We start from the raw sequence: 23,501 nt of genomic DNA, 5'->3' as shown, positions 1-23,501 counted from the left end.
CCCTCTAAAGCCTTTAACCTCTTTAAATACCTTAATAGTATAAGTATAAATATAAATAATATAAAGAAGTAATAGAAACTATACTATACTATACTATACTATACTATACTATACTATACTATACTATACTATACTATACTATACTATACTATACTATACTATACTATACTATACTATACTATACTATACTATACTATACTATACTATACTATACTATACTATACTACTTACGTTACTAATTAGTAAATGTATTTACTAATTAGTATTACTTTTTACTTTTACTTTTACTTTTACTTACGACCTTCCGTTAGTAATTAGTATTAGTAACGTATTTTACTTATGACCTATATTAGTAAAAGTAAAAGTAAAAGTAATTACTAATTACTTATTTTAGAGTTTGGACATCACTGCTACGGGCCTGCCCGTTGGTAGCACGGTGTCGGCCAATTTTCGTACTTCTCTTCTTCCTACGCTGCGAGGCTTCTCTTCTTCCTACGCTACGAGGCTTCTCTTCTTCCTTCGAGGCTTCTTCTTCTTCTTCCTTCTCTATGTCCATGTCCATCTCCTCCTCCTCCTCCTCCTCCTCCTCCTCCTCCTCCTTGTTCTTGTCCTTGTCCTTGTCCTTCTCTTCTCTTCGTTCTTTTCTTCTGAATTTTAGGCAAGGTAGCCCGTAGGGACAGATAGGCAGGCAGGCAGGCAGGCAGGCAGGCAGGCAGGCAGGCAGGCAGGCAGGCAGGCAGGCAGGCAGGTAGAGAGGTAGGTAGGTACCTAAGGTAGGTAGGAAGCAGGTATGCCTATAGCGGGCTTTTTTTAAGGTAGTAACGTATCGGGCCTAGTAGATTTAGGGCGCTCTACCGTAAAAGATCTCGAGTCGATTTCTCTGGCTACAGGATATAGTACTCTAAACGCAAATTGGTTGGCCTCCACTCCCCCCTGCACCTGACCTACGCTGCGCTTCGGAAGGTTTGGAGGTCGTTCCGTGCCAATTAATCAATTATATCTTAGAGAAGATAGATACAAGATATCAGAAGTATATAGAGCTAGATAGACAAATAATAACATTCTCAATTATTAGTATTTTGATCGTGAAGATAGGGAATTGCTGACTAAGGTGTTTGGGTTCTAGGTACTGAGTATCTTCACCACCACCACCACCACCACCACGACGACGTTCATCGACGTGGGTTGCACAATTCTGTGACTCTAATGTGTGCCACTAGAACGGGCCCCATTGGAGTCGCCGATGCGATATGGCGCCTCGTGGCAGCCAGAAGTCGAGCCGATGGACTGATCCCGATCCGAAGGGCAACAGGCCAATTACTTCAAACGAGGAAGGCCCAAAACGCTTGAAACCATTAAGTAAAGCACTCAGCAAGGCAAAGGCGGGAACCACTGAGACTGAATCGCCCAGTCCTCCCAAGAAGAGAAACGGCAGAGTCAAGGCAAATGATCAGTCCAACCCGGGAGGTAGACCCATTCAATCCTTTTTCAATTCTGCTGCGCAGAAGCAGCAGTCCTCACAATACGTACCGAATTCGGAGAAGCTAGCACCGCTCCACAACGAGGTGGAAACTATCCAGGATTGCACAGATGAAGATGAGGCAGCCGAAGACTCATCTCAAACGACATTATCCAAGGGCTCCAGTACAGCTTTGGCCGCACGGAAACGCAAGTTTGGAGCTGCAAATAACTTCGAACGAACGAATGAGCCAGTGCGCCACGCTTCTCAAAAATTCCAGAAGACGAGCAATGGGGAAAGAGTTACGGCCGCGGCCAAATCTCATGACATCTCCACTCCATGGACGGAACGATTTGCGCCCAATGATCTGTCAGAGCTGGCTGTGCACAAACGCAAAGTAGCAGATGTACGGAAATGGCTCGATCTAGCGTATCGTGAGCGGCACCAAAAAGTATTGATCCTGAAGGGTGCAGCCGGGACTGCAAAGACGACCACCTTGCGTCTACTGGCGAGAGATATTGGCATAGAACTGATCGAATGGAGAGAGTCTTCAGCGTCTGACAACACTTCTGAGGGGGTGATCGCCTCCGTGCAGCGCTTTGCGGATTTTGTAGCTCGAGCTGGGAATGTTCAGGGCCTGACTTTGTCCACTGACAAGAATGCTGTTGCGCCAGCAGTGGAGTCGCAGCCAGATATTGGGCAAAGCAGTGCTGCACGCGAGCACCGGCAAGCTTTACTGGTGGAAGAGTTTCCCAACACATTCTCGAAAGCCTCCAGCGCGCTACAGTCGTTTCGAACCACTCTTGCCCGGTACGTAATGTCAACTGTTGAAGCAGACGCATGGCCGACACCAGTTGTTCTGGTCATCTCTGAGACACTGTTGTCAACGAACACTGCGAGTGCAGACAGCTTCACAGCGCATCGTTTACTGGGCCCAGAGCTCACTAGTAACCCGAACATCAACACGATCGAATTCAACCCCATCGCACCCACGATACTGACTAAGGCCCTTGAGATGATTGTTGTCAAGGAAGCCCGCAAGTCTGGTAAAAGAAAGACTCCCGGTCCTGATATTCTCAAACGACTTGCCGAATGCGGTGACATCCGGAGTGCTGTATCCTCTCTGGAATTCCTTTGCGTACGAGGCGATGAGGGAGACACCTGGTCATCCAAGGTGGCATTCACGAAACCAAAGCACGCTAGAGCTCCAGCGCCAACTACGAAAGCCGAGCAAGACGCCATGAGACTGATCAGTAATAGGGAGAGCAGTCTTGGCATCTTTCACTCCGTAGGGAAAGTGGTATACAATAAGCGCATGGATCCCATAGCTGGACAGCCTGTGGCTCAGCCGCCGCCCTGGCTATCGCATTACAATCGAACTAAGGCCAGTGAGACTGATCCGAACCTGCTACTGGATGAACTTGGGACGGATACAACCACATTTATGGCCGCGCTTCACGAGAACTATGCCCTTTCGTGCGCCTCACCAACCGCTGAACAGAGGCTGGACAGTCTTCTCGGATGCATGGAAAATCTGTCCGACTCCGATATTCTCTCGTTAGATCGCTTCTCTTTTGGCACTCGTGCATTTTCCGGTTCAGCCACCGATACCTTGCGGCAGGACGAGATGTGCTTTCAAGTGGCCGTGCGAGGTCTGCTCTTCAGTTTACCCCATCCGGTGCATCGCAGCGAAGCCGGGAACGGCAAGCGTGGGGATGCACATCGAATGTTCTACCCGGCATCACTCCGAATCTGGCGTAGGAGAGAAGAAATCGAGAGTGAATTCCACGCAGTCATTGATCAAATCGCCTCAGCAGCAGGCCTTGACCACATGAAAGACGCAACAACAACAACCAGCAGCACTCCATCCACAGGAATCGAAACCTGGAAACAGAACAAATTCGGCAAACAGCCACCCAAACCATCTCCGCATTCTAACTCTCCAGATTCGCTGCTCCTAGAAACTCCACCACCGAAACTCAGCTCACAAGCCAAAAATGAAATGCTCCTCGATCGTCTACCATACATGGCACAGATCCTCCGCGCCACAGGAAAGTTTACAAAGCAGCAACAGTTGCGAAACCAAATTTTGTCGATTACTCAAATCAAAGGAAACGTTCTGCCAGGTGATGATGACGCCGATGATTCTGAGGATGAGGACGAGGAGGCGGCACACGACGGTGGCGCGGCTGTGGAAGCATGGGCGACAGATCGGCCACATGCAGAGGATAAGAGTATGTCGTCGAAAACGGCGGGGTCTGCGTCGAGACCGGTTGTCGTGTTGCAGAAGAAGAGTATACCGGTGGAGAAACGAGTGCAAAGTTTGGTATTAGAGGACGACGACATTGAAGATTGAATGTGCACAGAAGCCATAAGTAAGTTACCTAGTGGTTCATTCCATGTGTATTACTAGTAGGACGTTCCAACGTTTGTTTATACGAGCATGGCTGTTGGAGATGAAACATGAAATGGGTGTTTGGATGTCATTATCAGCTCAATCGTGCCACCTGGCTCTGCAAGGTAGATAAGACTATGATACAAAGCTCCTAAACCCGAGCTTCTTCTAGTGTAGACAGAACGCCGCGCTGTAAATGAATGCTTGTAGCTCGAGCCTCCATCCCAGGCCCTTAGTTGTACTGCGCATACGCAGCCGTCGAGTTGAATTTCATTCCGCCTCTGATAACCTTCTCTACAGCACTCAAGAAGTCCTTCTCGCTAGCAACCTTTCTCCGTGCACGAATGGCAAACATACCAGCTTCAGTCGCCACTGAGCGCAGTTCGGCACCTGTCGAGTTGGGACACAATCGGGAGATGAGCTCCCATCGGATATCGCGCTCCACGGACATGGACTTTGCATGAATGCGGAGGATGTTGGCACGGCCCTCCATGTCGGGAAGTGAGAACTCGATCTTTCGGTCTATTCGTCCGGGCCTCATCAGGGCGGGGTCGAGTGTGCTAGGTCTGTTGGTCGCGAACATGACCTTGATATTGCCTCTGCTGTCGAATCCGTCCAGTTGTGTAATGAGCTCCAACATGGTTCTCTGCACCTCATTATCGCCTCCAGCTCCATCATCGAAACGCGCTCCACCCACAGCATCAATTTCATCAAAGAAGATGATGCATGCCTTCTTCGTCCGGGCCATCTCGAACAGCTCACGCACCATACGGGCACCTTCGCCCACGTACTTTTGCACCAGCTCGGATCCGATCACGCGGATGAATGTAGCGTCTGTCCTGTTTGCCACAGCTCTTGCGCAGAGAGTCTTTCCAGTACCCGGGGGTCCATACAACAACGCTCCCTTGGGTGGGTCGATTCCGAGGTTCACGAACCGCTCAGGAGAAAGCAGTGGCATCTCCACCACTTCTCGTAGCTTTTCGATCTGCTCTTTGCAACCTCCCACATCACCGTATGTGACGTCTGGTTTGTCTTCCACCGTCATCATTGTCACGCTGGGATCGATCTTCGGGGGCAGCGGCAGCATGATTTGGTACTTGTTGCGGTCAACGCCCACACGCATGCCTTCCTCGATATCCGTAGGGCTCACGCGCTCACCCAGATTGACGACGAACTTGGCGATCTGCTTGACATTGATAACGTACTTGCTCTTCTCGCTGTCTTTCTCATCCGGGATGATTTTGGTGCAACGTGCGACCTGCAACGGTTGTTCCTCGCTCATGCGCTGTCTGTCGGCAGCTATATCCCATAGATGAGGCGGCGCGAGACCAGTATCAGACTCCTTGACGCCGATTTTCTCATTTACAGATGTCTGCTTCTCCTTGATGGCGTTCTCGAGCTTTTTGAGGTCTGTGGCATATGGCGCTGAGTTGTATGTCTTCAGCACTTGGATATCCTCATCGGACAATGGTGTGATCTTCTTTTCCTCGGGCTCATCATCAGCGAACTTCTTCTGGTATTTCTCCCTGTCACCAGTTAGCAGGTGTCAGCTGTTGGTGACATGATTGTGCAGTACCAGTTGGAGCCCGTGGCCGATGGCATGACGGCGGCGGGTAGTATCTATCGGGGCTCGAAGGGCGGCGTATCGCTTCGTCGCGCGGTGCTCGTGTGTGGTAGCGACGGCGGAAGTTGTGGTATTCGGTAGAGATTAGGGTATTCGAGATTCAAAGAGCAATTCGATGGTCGTGGTAGCTCGGATCGTTGGCTGTGAGTTGGTCAGGTTGTGTTGTGGTGTTTGAGCTCAGGCAGGCAATGAGTGACGGATGGCGAGGCACGCTAGTTCTAGTTCCAAAGCTGACGAGACCGACCTCGCGCGTCTCGCAAAGAAATTCTGGCCGACGAGCACAACACAAGAACACGCTTTCATACTCCGCACAAACTGCACAACCATCTCTCCGCGGACGCTGTCGATACTACGATCTCACCACGACTGCTGCCTCCGCTGTCGACATGGCGCAAGGAGCGCCCAACGCCGGCAACAATGCCTTCAAGGACAAGGCCAAGCCGCAGGCCGTTCGCGAAGCCAACATCACAGCTGCCAGAGCCGTCGCCGATGCAATTCGAACTTCTCTGGGCCCGCGTGGTATGGACAAGATGATCCAGACGGGCAAGGGTGAGACCATCATCACCAACGACGGCAACACCATGCTCCGCGATTTGGGCGTGATGCATCCTGCGGCAAAGATGCTCGTCGACCTGGCCAACGCTCAAGACATCGAAGCAGGCGATGGTACAACCTCAGTGGTCGTGATCGCTGGCAGTCTGCTCGGCGCTGCCGAACGTCTGCTGGCAAAAGGCATCCACCCCACCATCATCAGCGAGAGTTTTCAGAGAGCAGCAGCTCGTGCGGTCCAGATCCTGAGCGACATCTCTGTGCCTATTGACCTTGCAGATCGACAAACACTCCTCAAGGCTGCATCTACATCGCTCTCCTCCAAGATCGTGGCGCAGGAGCCCAAACTTGCACCGATGGCTGTCGATGCCGTGCTACGGACCATCAACCCAAACAACGCACAAAACGTGGACCTTCGCAACGTCCGCATTCTCAAAAAGGCGGGAGGGGTCATTGACGACTCAGAGATGGTAGATGGGCTGGTATTGAGTCAGCAGGCGATCAAGAGTGCTGGAGGTCCAACGCGGATAGAGAAGGCCAAGATCGCCCTCATTCAGTTCCAGCTGAGCCCGCCGAAACCAGATATGGAGAATCAGATTGTTGTCAACGACTACAGGCAGATGGACAAGATCCTCAAGGAGGAGCGGACATATCTGCTGAACATGGTCAAGAAGATCAAGAAGGCGAAGTGCAACGTCCTCCTTATCCAGAAGAGCATTCTGCGGGACGCGGTCAACGACCTGAGCTTACATTTCCTATATAAGCTCGGCATTCTCGCCATCAAGGACATCGAGAGGGACGAAGTGGAGTTCATCTGCAAGTCAACGGGCTGCAAGCCTATTGCTGATATCGATTCTTTCACTGAGGACAAGCTTGGATCTGCCGATCTGGTCGAGGAAGTGTCGAATCTAGGATCCCGCTACGTGCGTGTGTCGGGCGTCAAACACACAAATGCCAATGCCCCCAAGACTGTGTCCATTGTGGCGCGAGGAGCGAACCCATTGATTCTGGATGAGGCCGAGCGCAGCTTGCACGATGCCATGTGCGTCATTCGCTGTCTTGTCAAGAAGCGGGCTCTTTTGCCTGGTGGTGGCGCCCCAGAAATGGCCGTCGCGACTAAACTGAGCCAAGATGCTCTCACCTCACAGTACCCAGACAGCGTATGCTTCAAGGCATTTGCGGATGCCCTTGAGATCATTCCGGTAACCCTGGCTGAGAATGCAGGTCTCAACAGTATCAAGGTTGTCACAGAACTAAGAGCACGTCACGCAAAGGGCGAGGCAAACGTGGGTGTCAGCATCAAGCGAGGCGGCGTGGGCGTAATGGGAGGAGACGACAAGAGCGCTACTGGCGAAGGCGTGATGCAACCGCTGCTCGTCAGTACTAGCGCTTTCGAGTTGGCCAGCGAGACCGTGAAGATGATTCTCAGGATCGACGACATTGCCTTGTCGAGATAATGATTGATCATGATCGTGCGGTTTGCTTCTTGCCGGATGGGACTGATGGAGTCGTCTGGAAAAGGACGCGCTGCTGGCGCGATGGGAGGTGCGGTATTTAGACTGGCTTGAGCCTTGCCAGAGAAGCAGAGATGTGCCTGCTTTGAGCACATGGTCTCATTGTGAAGTTAAAAGTCCTGAGAGTCTGGTGTGGCCGATCCTGCATTATCATGATGCAAGGAATAATGAGGTTTCCGAGACCGATCGCTATATTGATGTAGCCATAGCCACAGCCAAAGCCAATGACCGAGCAGAGCAGTTGCACCTAGCAGTGACCATCAAACTTTTCAAGTTCACCCATCTGTGCCTATGTTGTTCCTTTCATGCTAAAATATGCCTCGGACTTGATGATGTTTTCTAAGACCATACATAAACCTACCTGCCTGGTATGCGACTGTCGTGGGTGGATAATTTGGTATGCCTTATTTATGCCACGAGACACTTGGTAAGAAAAAAGAAGCGCGCCAGATCGAGTGGCCAAATTTGGCACAACATAGCTGGACAAAATGTCTGAACATTGAGCACTTGTACCGGTGCAGTACGCTCAAGAGTGGAGATGATGTAGTTTTGGAGATTGATTGTTTTGAGAAAGTCTAGTAGAACTCATATCTGCGAGCCTAAGACTTCTGTCGGCACATGAGCGCTTTTGGGCTCCTCTGCTGCACGATTTCGGAGTGATCTCCATTCCCGTGAGTTCCAAACTTGTTCTTGCTCACATTCTCCTTCATATCCTCATAGACAAGACAAGGACGGCGCGTCTACTCGTCATCATCCTCAGCCTCATCTCCAACAACGTTGAAGAACTTGAGGCTGTACTCTCCCTTGGCCGTGCTGACAACACGAAGCCAATCGCGCAGCTGCTGCTTCTTGAGGAACTTCTTCGTCAAGTACTTCAAGTAACGACCCGAAAGCTCCTGGTGAGCCACAACTTCAATTCGTCCATCACCGAGGTTGGAGACAGTGATGTTGTCGCCAAGGTTACCGGTGCGGCCCTCAACCTTGATGCGTTGCTGGAGGAAAGTCGCGAAAGCGGAAGGGTCGAAGATGCGGTCTTGGGTGGGCTGGGTGGCGTTGATGATGAACTGGATAGAGGAGCAAGTCAGCTACCACGAAGGCTTTATGGGGACAGAAAAGTGCGGAGAGGGATAGTATACCTTCTTGGTCACCTTTTGGCCCTTCTTCTGTGCGCCAGCGGCGGTCTTCTTCTGCAAAAATCACACTCAGCCTACTGCTCTATGCCTGAGACTGCCAGTGAAGGCGTCATGGCGGGCAGCAAAGCGAAATACATACTGTTGCGGCAACCATTTTGGCGGTGGACTTGGCTCTGTGTTGACGTTGGCGCAAAGAAATGGATATCCTGCGGTGATGTGAAGAAAAGTATTAGTGGATTCCCAGAAACGAAATAATGTATGTGGGATTGACACGTGATGCCAAGATTTTCCAAAACCAAGCAGTCCTCCCACCACCGGTACACCCAATGGCGTCGGCTCATCTGTAGGTAACGATCGAGGCAATTGCGATGATCGCGGCGGAAACCAAAATTTCGCCGCCTGCAACAGGGCAGACTTTCTTGCGATGGAAGGTGACAATTTCAGAACCATAATCTCATCACAGTCATTTTCAGAAGCTGTATTGATCCTTGGAACTGTAGGTTCTATCTCTAGCACTGCACAGAAACGAGCCTGGCTACCGTTCCTTGACAATAGACTACTGCAGCAAAGGATCGCGGAAATGTTTCTGCATGTTTCCTCTCCTGTCGTTACCCCACTGGTATCGTGCTTGTGCTCGCTGAGCCCGTTTGGCGTCTCGCTTTTCCACTGCCCGTACCTCGCGCTTCTTGGCCTCGCTCACTCCAATCATGCCAGTGCCACCATTCGCACGAGTCGCCACCTGCCTGCCACGCCGATCATCGCGACCATTCGTCTCCGTGTCAGCATCCTCGTCATCAGCATCCGAGTCATGACGGCCGTCAGCAATCATACGCTGCTGTTCACGCTCTTCGGCAGACGGGTAGTTACGCAAATTTTGTCTATAGTAAGCCCTGAGGCTACGGTGACCAGCGGTACGTCCTGAAGGCAAATGAAGCTCGTAGTCGTCGTGGTACACCGCATGTGAACCTCCATGAGAGTGAGAGTGGAAACCGTCGCTGTTCTTATGACGTCTTGGATCGGTGTGGGAGTGATGTCGATGCGCTCCTAGTCGCTCATATTTTTTGTCAGGCTGATCGACAGGGACCGAAGTAATCTCGTCCGTTGGCACAGACGAAAGAGAGCCATCGCTCTCCCAGCCTTCCTCGTCGTCCATCTCAACGTCCTCACCGTTGGCGTTCTCGATGGTAGTTTTTGCAGTTCTCTTTACACCAAGCTTAACGCCTCCACCCGTTCCCTCGTCCTCCGTCCCGCTGTCTTCGTCAGAGTAGGTTGCACGGAAGTCGTAGAACTCGCCCACGTCCATCTGCTCATCTTCAGTGCCATATGCGATCATACAGTGACCTCTGTCCCGCATGTGCGTCTGAATTCCGGAAGTTGTGTGCAACTGTTTGTGGCACAGCAAGCACTGGTGCAGCACAGAGACCGTCTCACTGAGGTAATTTATCAAACCAGGTAGATCTACCAGGTAATCCTTTTCAGGCACGAAGAAGCCATGCTGTCGAGACATGTGGTTGATGTTGAGGTCCATGGTTGGCGAGATGTAATTGCAGAAGAGACATTGCTTGAGGTCTGCTTGGTGCTCGTAATCGTCGTCTTCGCCATCTGCTCCGGCGGGCTGAGAAGATGTATGTTGTTGTGGGCCTTCAGCTAAATTTGTCCTGCTCATGCCACCCACAACCTGGTCTAGAGCATCTTCCGTCTCTTCCTCGCCATGTGCTGTACTAGCAGTAGTGCTTACGGTTTCAATGCTATCGCCGAGTGTGAATGTGGAGTCTGCCATGCTATCGGTGTCTGCTCCATCCACACCACCGCCTCGTGCAGTATATCTTGCAACATGAATACGGTGCTTTTGGCTGCCCAGGTGGTTCACGAATGCGCCTTCGCTGAAGTATGTTTTATCGCAGGGTTCACATCGCTTCTCGAAGCTGGCGCGGGCAGCCGTCGCTGCAGCAGTTGCTTTGTTGGCAAGTACTTTTTCGGCAAAAATTTCGGATGTCAGAGGAGGCAGAGACGCAACACGACGTTTCAAGTTGTAGCGATGCCTGGACAGAGAAGGTAAGCAAGTAAATCTAGAATGAAGCCCTCGCTCACTGAGCCTGGTGTAAAGCCGAGCGCTGGAGTCGCCTATTTGACTATTGCCTACCAGTCTGACTGCATGTGCGTGCGTTGCAGATCGCTGGAGCGGAAGGCAACCTGACAGGTGTTGCAAGTGAAGGGGTGAGCGGTCTGCGTGGATGTCACGGACGCCATGATTGTAGCAGATTGCTCGTTCGGTGTTGGAGGCGGAAGAATATAGTCGGTTGCAAATAGCAGACAAGAGAAGTGGGCAGGACGCAATTAAGTTTCAGTTCTTTATCGGTGACGATGTTGATGAATAAGCAGCGCGTCTCCCGAGTCCCGCCCAAGGCCTTCCGCCTAGAGCGGCGCCTTGCTCCCCTCAGTCCTGGACACCACACTTCAGCATTACCTCCCCAGCGATTGCCAGGACGCGCCGCACGTCAGGATGCAGGGCTTCAATATGGGCAGGTATGTGCCGCCGCACTTAGAAGGTACCGCGAGCGGCAATCAACTTCATAAGAAGCGCGCGCCAGGCATGCTCAAGAATGGTGCCCAGACTGTCCGATTCGAAATGCCCTTTGCTGTTTGGTGCCATACCTGCAAACCTCACGGGATCATTGGTCAAGGTGTTCGATTCAATGCTGAGAAACGGAAGGTGGGAATGTACTACAGCACGCCGATCTGGAGTTTCGTCATGCGTCACCCAGCATGTAACGGCACGATCGAAATCAGGACAGACCCAAAGAATACCGCCTATGTGGTGACGGAAGGAGGGAAGGCCAGAGACTATGGAGACCCCACCGATCGTGTGCGCGAAGGCGAAGGTGATGTCCCTATATTGACAGCAGAGGAACGCGAGCAAAGACGCGAGGACGCTTTTGCACAACTGGAAGGCAAGGTTGAGGAAAAGCAACAGACGCAAGATACTGCGAAACGTATTCAAGAGCTTTATAAAATTGGCGAGCGTGACTGGGAAGACACTTGGAATGCGAACAAGAGGATGCGCGAGAGCTTTCGTCGTGATAGAAAAGCGCTCAAACGCAGAGAGCTAGCAGATCAGCAGATCAAGGACCGTATTGGTACAGACATCGAATTGCTTCCAGAGACAGAGGAAGATGGTATTCGTGCGAAGCTGGTCTCATATGGCGAAGACATTGGCAAGTCGCAGACCGACGTCGCAAGTACAAAGCCTGTGTTCCGTCTCCCGGATAAGAAACCAGCGAAGCAGACCAAATCGACATCCAAGGATACACTAAGGGCTCGGCTGCTAGCAAATACTAGGGCGAAGACCAATCCATTTGGCTGAGTCGGGCGGGAGTGCTTCGACAAGGTCAGTGCTGTACCATTCGGACAGTATGTTGGACCATCAATCATTCTTAAGCGACTCCATTATGCGTAATGTGAAGAAGCTTTGACTCACCTCGAGAGGACTGCGGTTGAACGCCATGCTGCTGTCGCATTCGTATTCCAGAAGTTGACTCTGCAAAATGTGAAGACTTCAGGTTATCGATGAAGCACCTGCTGGCATGATCGTCTGGAGGCCTTGAGCTCTACGTACACTCCATCAACTGCATGCTTTGTTACATGCCTGCGATCGTCCCAGTCCTGGATCGGCTTTCTCTCTTTGAATTGCTTGTGATCACCTGGAGCCCACAAACACTCACAATCCGAATCGGGTCCTTGACAACTTTCGACGACTTTCTCGACAGGTTGTCTATGCTTTGCGTCCAGCGCAAATACGTCGTTGCCCTTCTATGCTGGGAACTAGTTCGATTTGCCGAAAGGGCTGCTTTGTGACACCAGAGCTCTTTTAGCTCCAGCCCAGGCACTGCAGACAGAATCGCCATCATGGCCTCTCGCAAACCGCCTGCGGCCACGATCTTGAGACCAGATCCGAGTGATGATGAAACGTGAACCCGGGCAATGGTAGGTGCCGGAAGGTCTCGTATCGCTTGATATGCCGTAAGAACCAGTATCATATCACACTGCGGACGGTCTCGATCTTCTCAGATATGATAGATCAAGATGGTTCTTTCACACTCTCAATCCTGAACTGACCTCTTACGCCAACTTTCAATGGCATTGCAAACGCTCTACGAGTCGAAGCGATAATAGGTATCTTCTATGCTTACTGCTCATCGTAGACCCAATAAGCCGGATGGGCTCTTGGCCCTCACAACAGTGACTCCCGAGTCTTTCCCTGGACGATCTGATATTTCACACAAGCCTACCTACTGCTGTGCTAACGGAAAGGAGACACCCCGATTGCGTACTTTATAATCGCTACGTCCTGCTGCATACAAGGCAGGCAGGTAGGTACATGTGACATGGTAGAACTATTTACAGGTCGACACAGCCATCGTGATGACTTGAAAAGAATGATACAATAATACATGTAGGTCAGGTATGTACCTACCTACCTACCAACAACTATGAGGTACCTACTTCTCCGCTCAAACAAAAAAAGAACCTGGCCCGGAAGTATGGATGCAGGGGCTGCGCGAGCGCATCTGCTTCCTACCAGGTATGGACAGAGCTCCGAACCTGGCAAGAGGCCAAATCTTCGTTTCGGAAACTTCCTCCTACGAACTCCGATTTGAAATCTTCGGCTTCCTACACTTACGGTGTATTCGCATATATATTCGCGGGACTCTCGCGATTTTCTACAGTATACGTCGGGATTCTTTTACGTACGTATAAGATTCTGTTATATAGGTACTTAGGCAGGTATTTAGGCAGGCATTTATATACTTATTTATATATATAGGTATGCACCTTATGTATGTATACATTTACGTATATCTGGGCGGCGGGGCCCGTATAAAGATTGTAGTAATTATTATACTATTCTTTACGCGCGAATGTGTACCCCTATTTATAGGGCGTACGTATTTATAGACGTATTAGGCGATAAGGTTCTTTGTAAAGATTCTATTGTTTTGTTAGTATTATTTATTGACATCCGTTTCGGTAGACGAATCAACAATATAAAGATAAGTATCTACGATATATATATTATAAACTTAGCAACTATAAACTTCGTCTCTTTTCCTTATTAATACTAATACTAATACTAATACTATACCTCCCGTAGTCGCGTAAGTTATCCTCTACTCGTAGTGTATTCGTAGTATACTAATAGGATACAGTTTCCGAAGGCCTACTACGACGAATACCTAGTTATTCTAGTATATAAATGCCTCGACCTAGTAGACCTAGCTAAACGAGGCTGCCGATAATAGCGATAAACGAAAGCAGGTAAATGCGCTATATATATTTCTTGTAAAAGGATAAGATGTATAGGCTGAAGTATCTAATAGAAATGTACTACTCGAATCGCTTAGGAGAAGAGTAGGAATACGTCTTCTCCCTCTGTTTATAAGTGTATCTTCGGAGTACCCGGAGGTTCTAGCCTCTCGGGTCTGATTTAGAATATCTCGATCTAAGATCTCCTATTCTAACTCTCTATAAACTATCTTAACTCGGTATCGGCGGTAAAGGTCTAGCCTAAACTCTCTTAAGTCGTAGTAGCCCGTTCTAGCCTATCTTAGGTACTCCCGGGCTATTCCGGGTCTATCTTAAGATATCTATATCGCTATCTAGTCTAGATCCTAATATTACCCTCCCCGTTTTTGCAGTTGTCCTCGACTATATAGGCCCCTGTTTTTTCTCTTTGTTCCTAGGACAATAAGGCATTAAGTAAATAAACCTATAGAAAGTAATAGATCGTATTCGTCCGCCCTAGAATCTAATAGAGCCTTTTCCGGCGAATACCTTCTTTTAGTATAGAAAAGGGCGTCTTTTCCTAACAATTTTCTCCCTCCTTATACTAATATTGCCGCTTTCCCAAAATTTTATAAGTAAACTATTTTTCCTACCCCCTATCTTAATAACTCCTCCTAGGGTAACCGGAGCTTTCTAGCCTATTCTAGGGCATTCTTAGCTAATTTAGACAGTAGTATATCTATCTAATTCGTCCTACTATAGCTACCGCCTTACTGCTTAACGGCAATCTATACGTTAATTGTATTAGCGTCCTTAGCTCGGTATCGGACGCCGAGGTCGTCGATACCCTTCGGCACCTCTGCCTATTTCCCCGCCTCTTTATAGGGACCGGTTAGACGGACCTTAACAATACCCTCTATAGTCTTTAAGATACTAGTCCTATATCTTACTAGAAGTATACTACCCGGTCTAGCTACTGCTTCTAGGTATCGTTCCGGCCTATTCTAGGGCGTCTTAGCCTAGACTAGTCCTAACCTTTCTATAGGTACCTGCGGTGTTCCGAGGCAGTATCGAATTTATCGATAGCCTTCGTCGTATAAACGATCTCGACGATACTACGCCTACTAAGCGCTAGGCTAACGCGGTAAAGGCTAGGACGTTTGCCGACGCGTTCTACAAGACCCTTAAGGGGTATATATCTCTCCGTCGCCCTATTCCGGGCCGTTTTAGAGCGTTGCTAACTAAGTTTAGCAAATTTCCCTCGTTCTAGGGGGTTAATAATCTTTATATCTATCTTAGCGGTCCCTAGATAGATAAGTCTAGACCCTAGGTTAATCCTATTATTGCCCGTTACCGGGCTAAGTAGGAGAGGGAGGCGCTTAGTATAGAGGGTACCCTAAAGAAGAAGAAAGTCGCCTCCGTATACGTATAACCTAACTAGGTAGCCCCTCGGTCCCGACTTAAGCGGGCAAACACTACTATCCGTAGTTTGTATAAGTACATCGACCGGGTAAATCGAGTTTTAGTATATATTCCCCCTATCTAGCTTATTCCGGGCTATTCTAACCCGTTTTAGGGCAAACACTCTGCTAAAACCCCCCTTCGCTACGACCTCCGTAAGTTGCGGCTACTAAAAGTCTCTTAGGCGATAAAGCGGACCGGTCTAAAGGCCGATAATTCCGAAGGCGATAATTCCCCTATAGGAGAGGATAATAGTAGAGATAATAATAAGTCCTCTTAGGCGAATTGGGGTCACTAGGTTATTCTAGGCTATTCTGGTCCCTCTTAGTGTATTCTACTTCGATGTAGTCTTCTAGTATGCTTACGTAGAAGGTCGGGTAGATTTTTATATCGTCGGGCAGTTCTAAGGTATATACTACGTCGTTGACTACGCGTATAACCTCGAATAGTCCGATATACTTGTAGTCGAGCTTCTTAGAGTCCCTTGCCGTAGACAAGTTCTTCGTAGACAGGTATACCTTGTCCCCGATTACGTACTTCTTTGCCTTACGCCCCTCGTTGTAGTACTTAGCTTAACTCTGCTTAGCTTTAACGAGCCTCTCCCGTAGGGTCTTCTAGAGACTAATCATTTTGTCGGCTAAGTCCTCCGCCCTTAGGGTATTCCCCCCGTTCTAGACTATATCGGGCTATCTTGCCTATACGGGGTCTCTAACGTTATAGATCTAGAACGGGGTTACGCCGGTAGAAGCGTATTAGCTATCGTTATAGGCAAACTCCGTAATGTTAAGCAGCCTTACCTAATTGTCCTACTCGTAGTTATAGTAGGCGCGGAGGTACTATTCTATAGTCTAATTCTATCGTTCGGTCTGTCTATCCGTCTACGGATAGAACGCGGTGCTTAAGCCCCTCCGAACGCCTAGGTAGTAGTAGAATATACTCTAGAATTTTGAGGTAAACAGCGTCCCTCGATCTGTTACTATCGATACCGGGATGCTATATAAGCGAAATACGTCTCGTAGGAAGAGGTCGGCTAGGTCTTCGGCAGTTATATCCTTCCGATATAGGGTATAATAGGCTATCTTAGAGTATCTATCTATTACTACGTAGATACAGTCGTAGGTATAGCCTATAAAGGTAGATAGAGGAAGGTCCGTAACGAAGTCTATAGTTAAGTCTTCCTATAGGGCACTTAAGGCGTCTTCGGCTGCTAATAGGCTGTATAGTTTGTGTCTCCTTAGTTTTACCCTAGTATACGTCGTATAGCTCGAAGTATAGTCTTTTACGTAGCTTCGTACCTTAGGCTACTAGAATCTCCTTAGTACGAGTTCGATTGTCCTTTAGAACCCGAAGTAGCCCGCTATCGGGTTATCGTAGTATTCTCGGAGTATTTCGAGCCTTAATAGTCCTTCTAGGACAAAGATACGGTCGTTCTAGCGCTATAGGCTGTCCTCGTACGTCTATCTTTAAGTCTATATTAGTAGAGAATCTAGAGCTTTAGCTTTCGAGACCTTCCCTGCCGTTTCGTCTATAGTAGTATCTTCCCGAATTCTCTTAACTAGGCTCTAGTTTATCTCTGCCTATAGGTCGTAGCGGTAACCCGAAGTATTGCTAGCTATCTCTCTAACTACTATTATAGCCCGTACCGGGCTATCTTAGCTAGTAATAGGCTCTTCTAGGTTAATCTGCCGCTATAGTATTTTTAATATAACGGAGGAGTCTTCCTAGTTTAGCTAGCGGCCGGAATAGTCGGGGTCTATATAATCTAGACGTCTGCTTACGCCGTCCGCTGCCCCGTTAAGGCTCTCTACCCTATAGACTACCCTAAAATCTATAGTAGCGAGCTATTCCGCCTATCTTACCTATCTCCGGGAGAGGGTTTTAGTCGTTATAAACTATTATAGGTTATAGTAGTCGGTTATTAACTTAACTTAGTGCTACGCGCCCTCTAAGTAATGTCTCTATACTTTAAAACATTCTACGATAGCAAGGAGTTCCCTATTATAGGTATTATAGTTCTTTTCTGCCGCGATTATCTTACGAGAGAAGAAGGCTACCGGGAACTATTGCATCTTGCTCTAGAACTCGTATTGCTATATTATAACGCCCGAGATTGCGTAGCCTAATACGTCCGTTTCTACCCGGATAGCCTATAATAGGTCGAAATACTTTAGAATCGGCACTAAATAGAAAGCCTACTTTAGCTTAAGGAACGATTACTTAGCCTCCGGGGGTAGGTTAATCTTTATAGACTCTTTATTCCGTTGCTTCTGTCCTCCCTTTGCCGTATTGCCCTTTCTTTCCGTTAACCGGTTTAGGGAGGCTACGATTCGGGAGAAGTACTATATAAATCGTCGGTAGTAATTAGCAAACCTAATAAAGATCCGAATATCTCTTATAGACTCTAGTTCTAGCTAATCCCGGACTGTAGTAACCCGTTCTAGCTCTATCTCGACCCCTCTTAGGCTAACTAGGTACCCTAAGAAACTAACTTAGTCCCTATAGAAGTTACACTTAGTTATTTTAGCGTAGAGCTTAGCCTTTTATAGCCGTTCGAGAACCGTTGCTACGTCTCGGATATAATCCTCTTTATTCTAGAAGTAGATAAGGATGTCGTCGAGGTATACTATATAGATAATATCGATTAGGTCCTTAAGTATATTATTTATATACTCTTAGAACGTACCCGGGGCATTAGTAAGCCTAAAGGGTATAACGGTATACTTAAAGTAGCTATATCTAGTCCGGAATACAGTCTTCTACTTATTACCCTCCTTGATTCTAAGTCGGTAGTACGCGTCTCTTATATCGAGTTTAGTAAAGATCTTTGCTCTAGATAACTGGTCTAGGGATTCTTAGATTAATAGTAGAGGATGTCTGTTTTTAACCGTTACGGCATTTAGTCTACGGTAATCGACGCAGAGCCTAAGACCTCCGTCCTTCTTCTTCGCAAAGAGGATGCCTACGCTAGTAGGGGAGCGAGAGGGCCTAATCTAGCCTCGGTCTAAGTATTCTTTAAGGTAGTTTCGGAGAACCTCTAATTCTATCTCGGAAAGGTTGTAAAGAGGCCCCTATAGAGGTATCTTACCTTCCTCTAGCTCAATTCCGAGCTTAAATAGCCTATAATCGGCTAGAATAGAGGTATCCTAACTAGAGAATATAGATACGTACTATCTATATACCTCGGGGAGCCCTTCTAGGTCTTTGTTAGTCCTATCGATAAGTAATAAGGACATTGTATAGAGGACCGTACTAGGGTCTACAAGCTTAGCGTATATCCTTTCTAGGCCGATTATCGCTACTTTAGACTATTTGCGTCTAGTCTTCTTCTTCTAAGCTAGTATCTTAGTTAGGAAGTTTACTAAGGGGTTCTACTGTTCTAGCTATAGTATACCGAGGATTATCTTAAACCTATAGATCCTTCTAACGGCGATATAGGTAGTTCCGCCCCGTTTCGACCTATTACTAGCCGAAACTTTAAAAGGGACCTTTATATATCCTAAAACCGCGAGGGCTTAGCTATTCAAGGTCTCGTACCTTGCCGAAGCCCCTCGTTCTAGGGTATAATCTATTTCTTTAGCTACTACCCCGTCTAGGAAGTTTATCTAGGTACTATAGTCTACTAGAGCGTAGATGTTTCGCCGCCCTATCGGTCCTTCTAGGGTTACTTTAACCCTAATCAAATTATATAGCCCTAGCTTCGTAGCCTAACGGCCGTACGGCTCTGCCGATCGTCGTTGCTCCTCTATATATATTACTTGTCCCGCTACCCGGAGTACTAGGGGGCGGGGCTAGCTTTTAGGGACCCCTTGTTCTCCTAAGCTACCTTATTAGGGCATTCCGGGCGCTTATAGCCCGTCTCGCCGTATCCGTAGTACCTAGATAGAGGTCTAGTGTCTCTAGGTCGGCTTAGTCGTCCTGTCGACGGAGGTTAGCTCGTTTTGGAGTAACTTTAGGACCTCTTCGCGTAGATAGCGGTTTTACTAGTAGTATCGGACCGTCCGCGTTTGTTATCGCGTTTATCCTTCTAGCAATAATCCCTTTCGGCCTAGATAGCTCTCTAGTAGATATTTGCTACTTCTTCGAGGGCCGTAACGGTAGCAAAGGTAGTAAGATTAATATTGATCTAATGCTTAATCCTTCCGTTTAGGGCGCTTTTGAACTCTATAATCTTTATTTATTCGTCCTCCGTTCTAAGCTCGTCCTAGTGTTCCTTTAGGTCGGTTAAGAGCTCTATTAGGGTTCGGAGGTTCTGTTCGATAGATTTGATCGCGTCGTAGGCAATTTGTCGCCTTTCCTAGGGTATACCTATTATATTAAGTATATATTCCTTAAAGTCGGACTAAGATAGGACGTTATAGGCCGGTTAGGATCGGAGTAAGTCTATAAACCGGTTCTACTAGGATCTTTGTTCGGTTGCTATCTATTCTTCCCTAAGTTTAATCTTAGTTTAGGCGTCTATATAGTAATCTAGGGCCCTTCGGAAGATTCGTTCGTAGTCGTCTCGCTATTCGATCTAGTTGCGTCTGTTCTTTCCTTTAAATATATAGGGGTTCCGTAGTTTAGGAATGAATTAGGCTAGAGATAGGCTAGGATAGCCTAGGATAGGGTCGTGTCTATTAGTTAGGAGGACTCCGGTTAGAGATTAGATTATCGCGTCGGATTGTTTAAGTTACTAAAGCAACTTAGTACGTTCCTCTCTAGCCTAGCTTACTCGAAGGAGTTGCTAGGCCTTAGTAGCCTCCGTCTCTTCGGCTTCTAGCTAAAGTACGACGTCTACTTCCGTTAGGGTACTAGTCGCTACCGAGTCCTAGATACTCGATCCTAAGCGTATCGTATTCTTTAGACCTATAGTTAGAGATACTTCGTTATACGATAAGGAAGCGATTCGTATATAAAAGGATAAGATATATAGGCTAAAGTATCTAATAGAAATGTACTACTCGAATCGCTTAGGAGAAGAGTAGAAATACGTCTTCTCCCTTTGTTTATAAGTGTATCTTCGGAGTACCCAGAGGTTCTAGCCTCTCGGGTCTGATTTAGAATATCTCGATCTAAGATCTCCTATTCTAACTCTCTATAAACTATCTTAACTCGGTATCGGCGGTAAAGGTCTGGCCTAAACCCTCTTAAGTCGTAGTAGCCCGTTCTGGCCTATCTTAGGTACTCCCGGGCTATTCCGGGTCTGTCTTAAGATGTCTGTATCGCTGTCTAGTCTAGATCCTAACATTTCTAGTTCGTTCGTAGTTGATTCGTAGTACTAATATATAATAGCTAGAACCTACGTAAGTATAATACCGCTAGCCGTATTATAGAGACTATAGAGGGCGTCTATTCCCCTACTATATATTACTAGTTCGTATATTCGCGCTATACTCGTACTATTTATTCGACTAATACTCGTATAGATATTCGCGTCCGGGCAGTATAGAGGTATATAAGGTATTCGTAGGAAGGAATAAGGCCTACGCCTACTACAAGTATAAGGGCAAGTCGGTATGTTTAGTCTATTCGCGTAGTAATCGTAGTAAGTAAGTAATCTAATATATTTCTAGAGATACGAGGCTAATAAAGAGGCAATACTACCGCTGCTATTACTAATGCTTAGCGTACAATCGCTACGAGCGGGCGGTAGCGTAATTCGTAGTAATATTCTTAGTACCGCCTCCGCCTCCGCTCCCTCCTCCGGCGCCGCTACCGCCGCCGCCGTTACCGCCTCCGCCGTACTCGCCTCCGCTGCCTCCGCCGCCGCCGCCGCCGCTACTACTAAGGCTACTGCCCTCGAAGAGAGGGTAGTTACGCTCGAACGTCGCCTCTTACGTAAGACGAAAAATTCGCAAAGGCTTCGAGAAGCCTTAGAAATATTAAAAGATAAGTTCCGCGACTGCCTTAAAAAGCTCGAAGGCGCCGGCGACGACGACGATAACGACGACGACGACAACGACGGCGGCGACGACGGCGGCGACAGCGATAGTAACGGCGACAGCGATAGTAACGCCGGCGCCGACGGCGATAGCAATAGAGACAGTAACGGTAACGGTAACGCCGATACCGATAGCGACGGCGACGACGTTACTATCGAAGAAGACGATAAGATAGTCGTTAACGACAACGTCGATAACGACGACGTTAAGATAGATGTTAACGACGAAGAGGTTAATAAAGACGTTAAGATAAGCAATAACGATTAGAGGTAGAATAGTATAGCGTTCGTAGTTATATTCGCGGCTCTCTATATCCTTTACATATTACGTTTCTTACTGTCGTTCGTTCTTACGGTCGTTCTTACAGTCGTTTTTACAGTCGTTTTTACGGTCGTTTTTACGGTTATTCGTATAATTATTCGTACGGTCGTTCGCTTAGTCGTTAGCGTCGTCGTCGTCGTCGTCGTCGTCGTCGTCGTCGTCGTTCGGTAGTAATTCGAACTGTATAGGGTCGTCTTCTTCTACCTCTGTATTATTAACGTCTATAGTATTGTCCGGCCGCTAATAATTATATAGTAATAGACTATCGAACAGGTCCTTATTCGTATGCTCGTAAATATACTAGTTCGTAGGATTAGTACGCTATTAAGCCGCGAGTAGCCTTGCTGCTTCGTATAGTAATTCGTCGCTATAAGTATCTAGATAGGTACGTAGCTTATTACGTAATGCTATATATACCTAGGGATATATACGGTCGCTATCGCCGTCGATACTAGTACCGTATATAGGGGTAGTAAATCTACGTCGCCGTAGTACCTCGTTGTACTACTGCTATATCGCCGGCGGAAGGTACTCTTTAATATCGAAGCCTAAGGTAGTATAATCAGTTAGCGAACGTACCTACGAACGTACTATAGGTATTTACCTTAGAGGTCGTTTTGTATTAGCTCGAGCAATTCTAGTAGTACCTATACCCTATACTATTCGTAATTACCGTACTCCTATAGGTAGTAGTATAGTACGAACGGGATACCGGCAATTATATACTATCTATTCCTCTACGAACGTATTCGATACGTATTCTAGAGATAAACAAAGTCTAATACTATACTACGAATAATCGGTATATATACGAACAATATAGCGAGTCGGTTATACTTGTTCTTTCTAAGAAATAGACCCTAGCTATATAGCTCTATAAAGTACTATCGCTACCGAGCAGTACTAGCTGTCTGCTAGCGCTACTATATCTTAATCCGTTGGTTTATCTTGCTTATACCGTACTAGAAACAGTCGTCGAACCGAAGAGGCTATACTATAGTTATTCGTAGATCGTTCGTATAGCACTCGTACTTCGTTCGGTCTTACTTACCTTATTACCTTCGCCCTTATATAACTAACGCCGCAAAGTTAAATAAGTGTTAGCAGTATAGCGCGTCTTAGCGCCGCGATTAGTCTATAGGATAAATAGACTATAGGTATATATATATATTAGTATACGTTCTCGCTATATTCGCGGTATACTCGGGTACGTATATAATGCCGCTAGCCCGAGCGGTTTCTATATATTAAGCCTAAACAGATACCTAAGTTCTCGTAGTAATTCTAACGTATATCTACGTAATATACCGCGAGAACGCGTCTATATACACGTAGATTTCGAACCTAAAGTACTCTAACTTATAGTATACGTCTATTAACTATACGTAGTTAGGTCTAGGTATAACTATCGTACCTCGGTATTACTTAGCCTTTACTCGGCGCCTACGTACGGCCTCGGGATTCAAAGTATCTAGAACGCGGTACAATCTATCTCTACTAACGATATTGTACTTTGATCGTATATATTCGTAGAGCATTCGGCGGCTAAGATCCTTAATACCTCCGTCTTCTAGCTCTTTTCGTAGTACCTCTACTATACCTAATTCCGCTTCCTCGCGGTACGCTACTAGTATACGCTTGTATAATCCTATCTCCTTACGTAAACGCGCTATTCGTATTAGTCCAACTACGAATCTATTATAGTCGAGTAGCCGACAGGCCTACGAATCTATAAGACGTAGTACGAAGAAGCAGTATATAATACGTTATCGTAGTAGTACCGTATTGTAATATATAGGCCTTCGGGCCGTAATAGCCTATAGCTATAGACGTCGGCGTAG

At 47.5% G+C, this 23,501-nt stretch overlaps 9 protein-coding genes across 9 annotated transcripts; 4 read left to right on the top strand and 5 right to left on the bottom strand.

Moving 5' to 3' along the window:
* Positions 1 to 1,250: 1,250 nt before the first annotated feature.
* Positions 1,251 to 3,815, top strand: SEPMUDRAFT_55499 (uncharacterized protein; the record flags this gene model as incomplete). Its single annotated transcript, XM_016909362.1, has 1 exon — positions 1,251 to 3,815. One exon carries the CDS (start codon positions 1,251 to 1,253, stop codon positions 3,813 to 3,815), a length of 2,565 nt encoding a protein of 854 aa, XP_016764427.1.
* SEPMUDRAFT_145591 (26S protease regulatory subunit 8) lies at positions 3,616 to 5,618 on the bottom strand. Its single transcript, XM_016903148.1, has 2 exons — positions 5,431 to 5,618; positions 3,616 to 5,380 (listed from the first exon to the last, which is right to left on the bottom strand). The coding sequence occupies exons 1-2, from the start codon at positions 5,454 to 5,456 to the stop codon at positions 4,087 to 4,089; spliced, it is 1,320 nt and encodes a 439-aa protein (XP_016764426.1). The 5' UTR covers positions 5,457 to 5,618; the 3' UTR covers positions 3,616 to 4,086.
* Positions 5,619 to 5,753: 135 nt separating this feature from the next.
* Positions 5,754 to 7,780, top strand: SEPMUDRAFT_145590 (t-complex protein 1 delta subunit). The gene has a single exon (XM_016903147.1). The coding sequence runs from the start codon at positions 5,865 to 5,867 to the stop codon at positions 7,482 to 7,484; it is 1,620 nt and encodes a 539-aa protein (XP_016764425.1). The 5' UTR covers positions 5,754 to 5,864; the 3' UTR covers positions 7,485 to 7,780.
* A 501-nt stretch (positions 7,781 to 8,281) lies between these two features.
* SEPMUDRAFT_32932 (ribosomal protein L22e) lies at positions 8,282 to 8,710 on the bottom strand (the record flags this gene model as incomplete). The annotated part of the gene is made up of 2 exons (XM_016908519.1): positions 8,282 to 8,605; positions 8,678 to 8,710. Coding segments are annotated over 2 exons (357 nt in total), but the record flags the coding sequence as incomplete, so codon positions are not given.
* Positions 8,711 to 9,217: 507 nt separating this feature from the next.
* Positions 9,218 to 10,942, bottom strand: SEPMUDRAFT_145588 (uncharacterized protein). The gene is made up of 2 exons (XM_016903146.1): positions 10,818 to 10,942; positions 9,218 to 10,716 (listed from the first exon to the last, which is right to left on the bottom strand). The coding sequence occupies exons 1-2, from the start codon at positions 10,922 to 10,924 to the stop codon at positions 9,231 to 9,233; spliced, it is 1,593 nt and encodes a 530-aa protein (XP_016764423.1). The 5' UTR covers positions 10,925 to 10,942; the 3' UTR covers positions 9,218 to 9,230.
* A 204-nt stretch (positions 10,943 to 11,146) lies between these two features.
* SEPMUDRAFT_145587 (uncharacterized protein) lies at positions 11,147 to 12,696 on the top strand. Its single transcript, XM_016903145.1, has one exon. The coding sequence runs from the start codon at positions 11,178 to 11,180 to the stop codon at positions 12,036 to 12,038; it is 861 nt and encodes a 286-aa protein (XP_016764422.1). The 5' UTR covers positions 11,147 to 11,177; the 3' UTR covers positions 12,039 to 12,696.
* SEPMUDRAFT_129268 (uncharacterized protein) lies at positions 12,109 to 12,711 on the bottom strand (the record flags this gene model as incomplete). Its single annotated transcript, XM_016902271.1, has 2 exons — positions 12,109 to 12,282; positions 12,397 to 12,711. 2 exons carry the CDS (start codon positions 12,709 to 12,711, stop codon positions 12,109 to 12,111), a joined length of 489 nt encoding a protein of 162 aa, XP_016764421.1.
* Positions 12,712 to 21,015: 8,304 nt separating this feature from the next.
* Positions 21,016 to 21,606, top strand: SEPMUDRAFT_112356 (uncharacterized protein; the record flags this gene model as incomplete). Its single annotated transcript, XM_016900973.1, has 1 exon — positions 21,016 to 21,606. One exon carries the CDS (start codon positions 21,016 to 21,018, stop codon positions 21,604 to 21,606), a length of 591 nt encoding a protein of 196 aa, XP_016764420.1.
* Positions 21,607 to 23,081: 1,475 nt separating this feature from the next.
* Positions 23,082 to 23,348, bottom strand: SEPMUDRAFT_34955 (uncharacterized protein; the record flags this gene model as incomplete). Its single annotated transcript, XM_016908586.1, has 1 exon — positions 23,082 to 23,348. A coding segment is annotated over one exon (267 nt), but the record flags the coding sequence as incomplete, so codon positions are not given.
* Between the last annotated feature and the right edge of the window lie 153 nt (positions 23,349 to 23,501).

Source organism: Sphaerulina musiva, assembly GCF_000320565.1.
Source record: "Sphaerulina musiva SO2202 unplaced genomic scaffold SEPMUscaffold_1, whole genome shotgun sequence".
NCBI classification, from domain to species: domain Eukaryota; kingdom Fungi; phylum Ascomycota; class Dothideomycetes; order Mycosphaerellales; family Mycosphaerellaceae; genus Sphaerulina; species Sphaerulina musiva.
Note: the sequence above shows the minus strand (reverse complement) of the source record. Positions and strands in the feature narration are given on the sequence as shown.

Coding starts and splice junctions, on each gene's coding strand:
- SEPMUDRAFT_145591 (XM_016903148.1), bottom strand. CDS start 5,456: ATGCCATCGGCCACGGGCTCCAACTG. Junction 5,381..5,430: donor TCGGCCACGGGCTCCAACTG/GTACTGCACAAT, acceptor AACTGGTGACAG/GGAGAAATACCAGAAGAAGT.
- SEPMUDRAFT_145590 (XM_016903147.1), top strand. CDS start 5,865: ATGGCGCAAGGAGCGCCCAACGCCGGCAACAATGCCTTCAAGGACAAG.
- SEPMUDRAFT_145588 (XM_016903146.1), bottom strand. CDS start 10,924: ATGGCGTCCGTGACATCCACGCAGACCGCTCACCCCTTCACTTGCAAC. Junction 10,717..10,817: donor ACGCACATGCAGTCAGACTG/GTAGGCAATAGT, acceptor TTCTCTGTCCAG/GCATCGCTACAACTTGAAAC.
- SEPMUDRAFT_145587 (XM_016903145.1), top strand. CDS start 11,178: ATGCAGGGCTTCAATATGGGCAGGTATGTGCCGCCGCACTTAGAAGGT.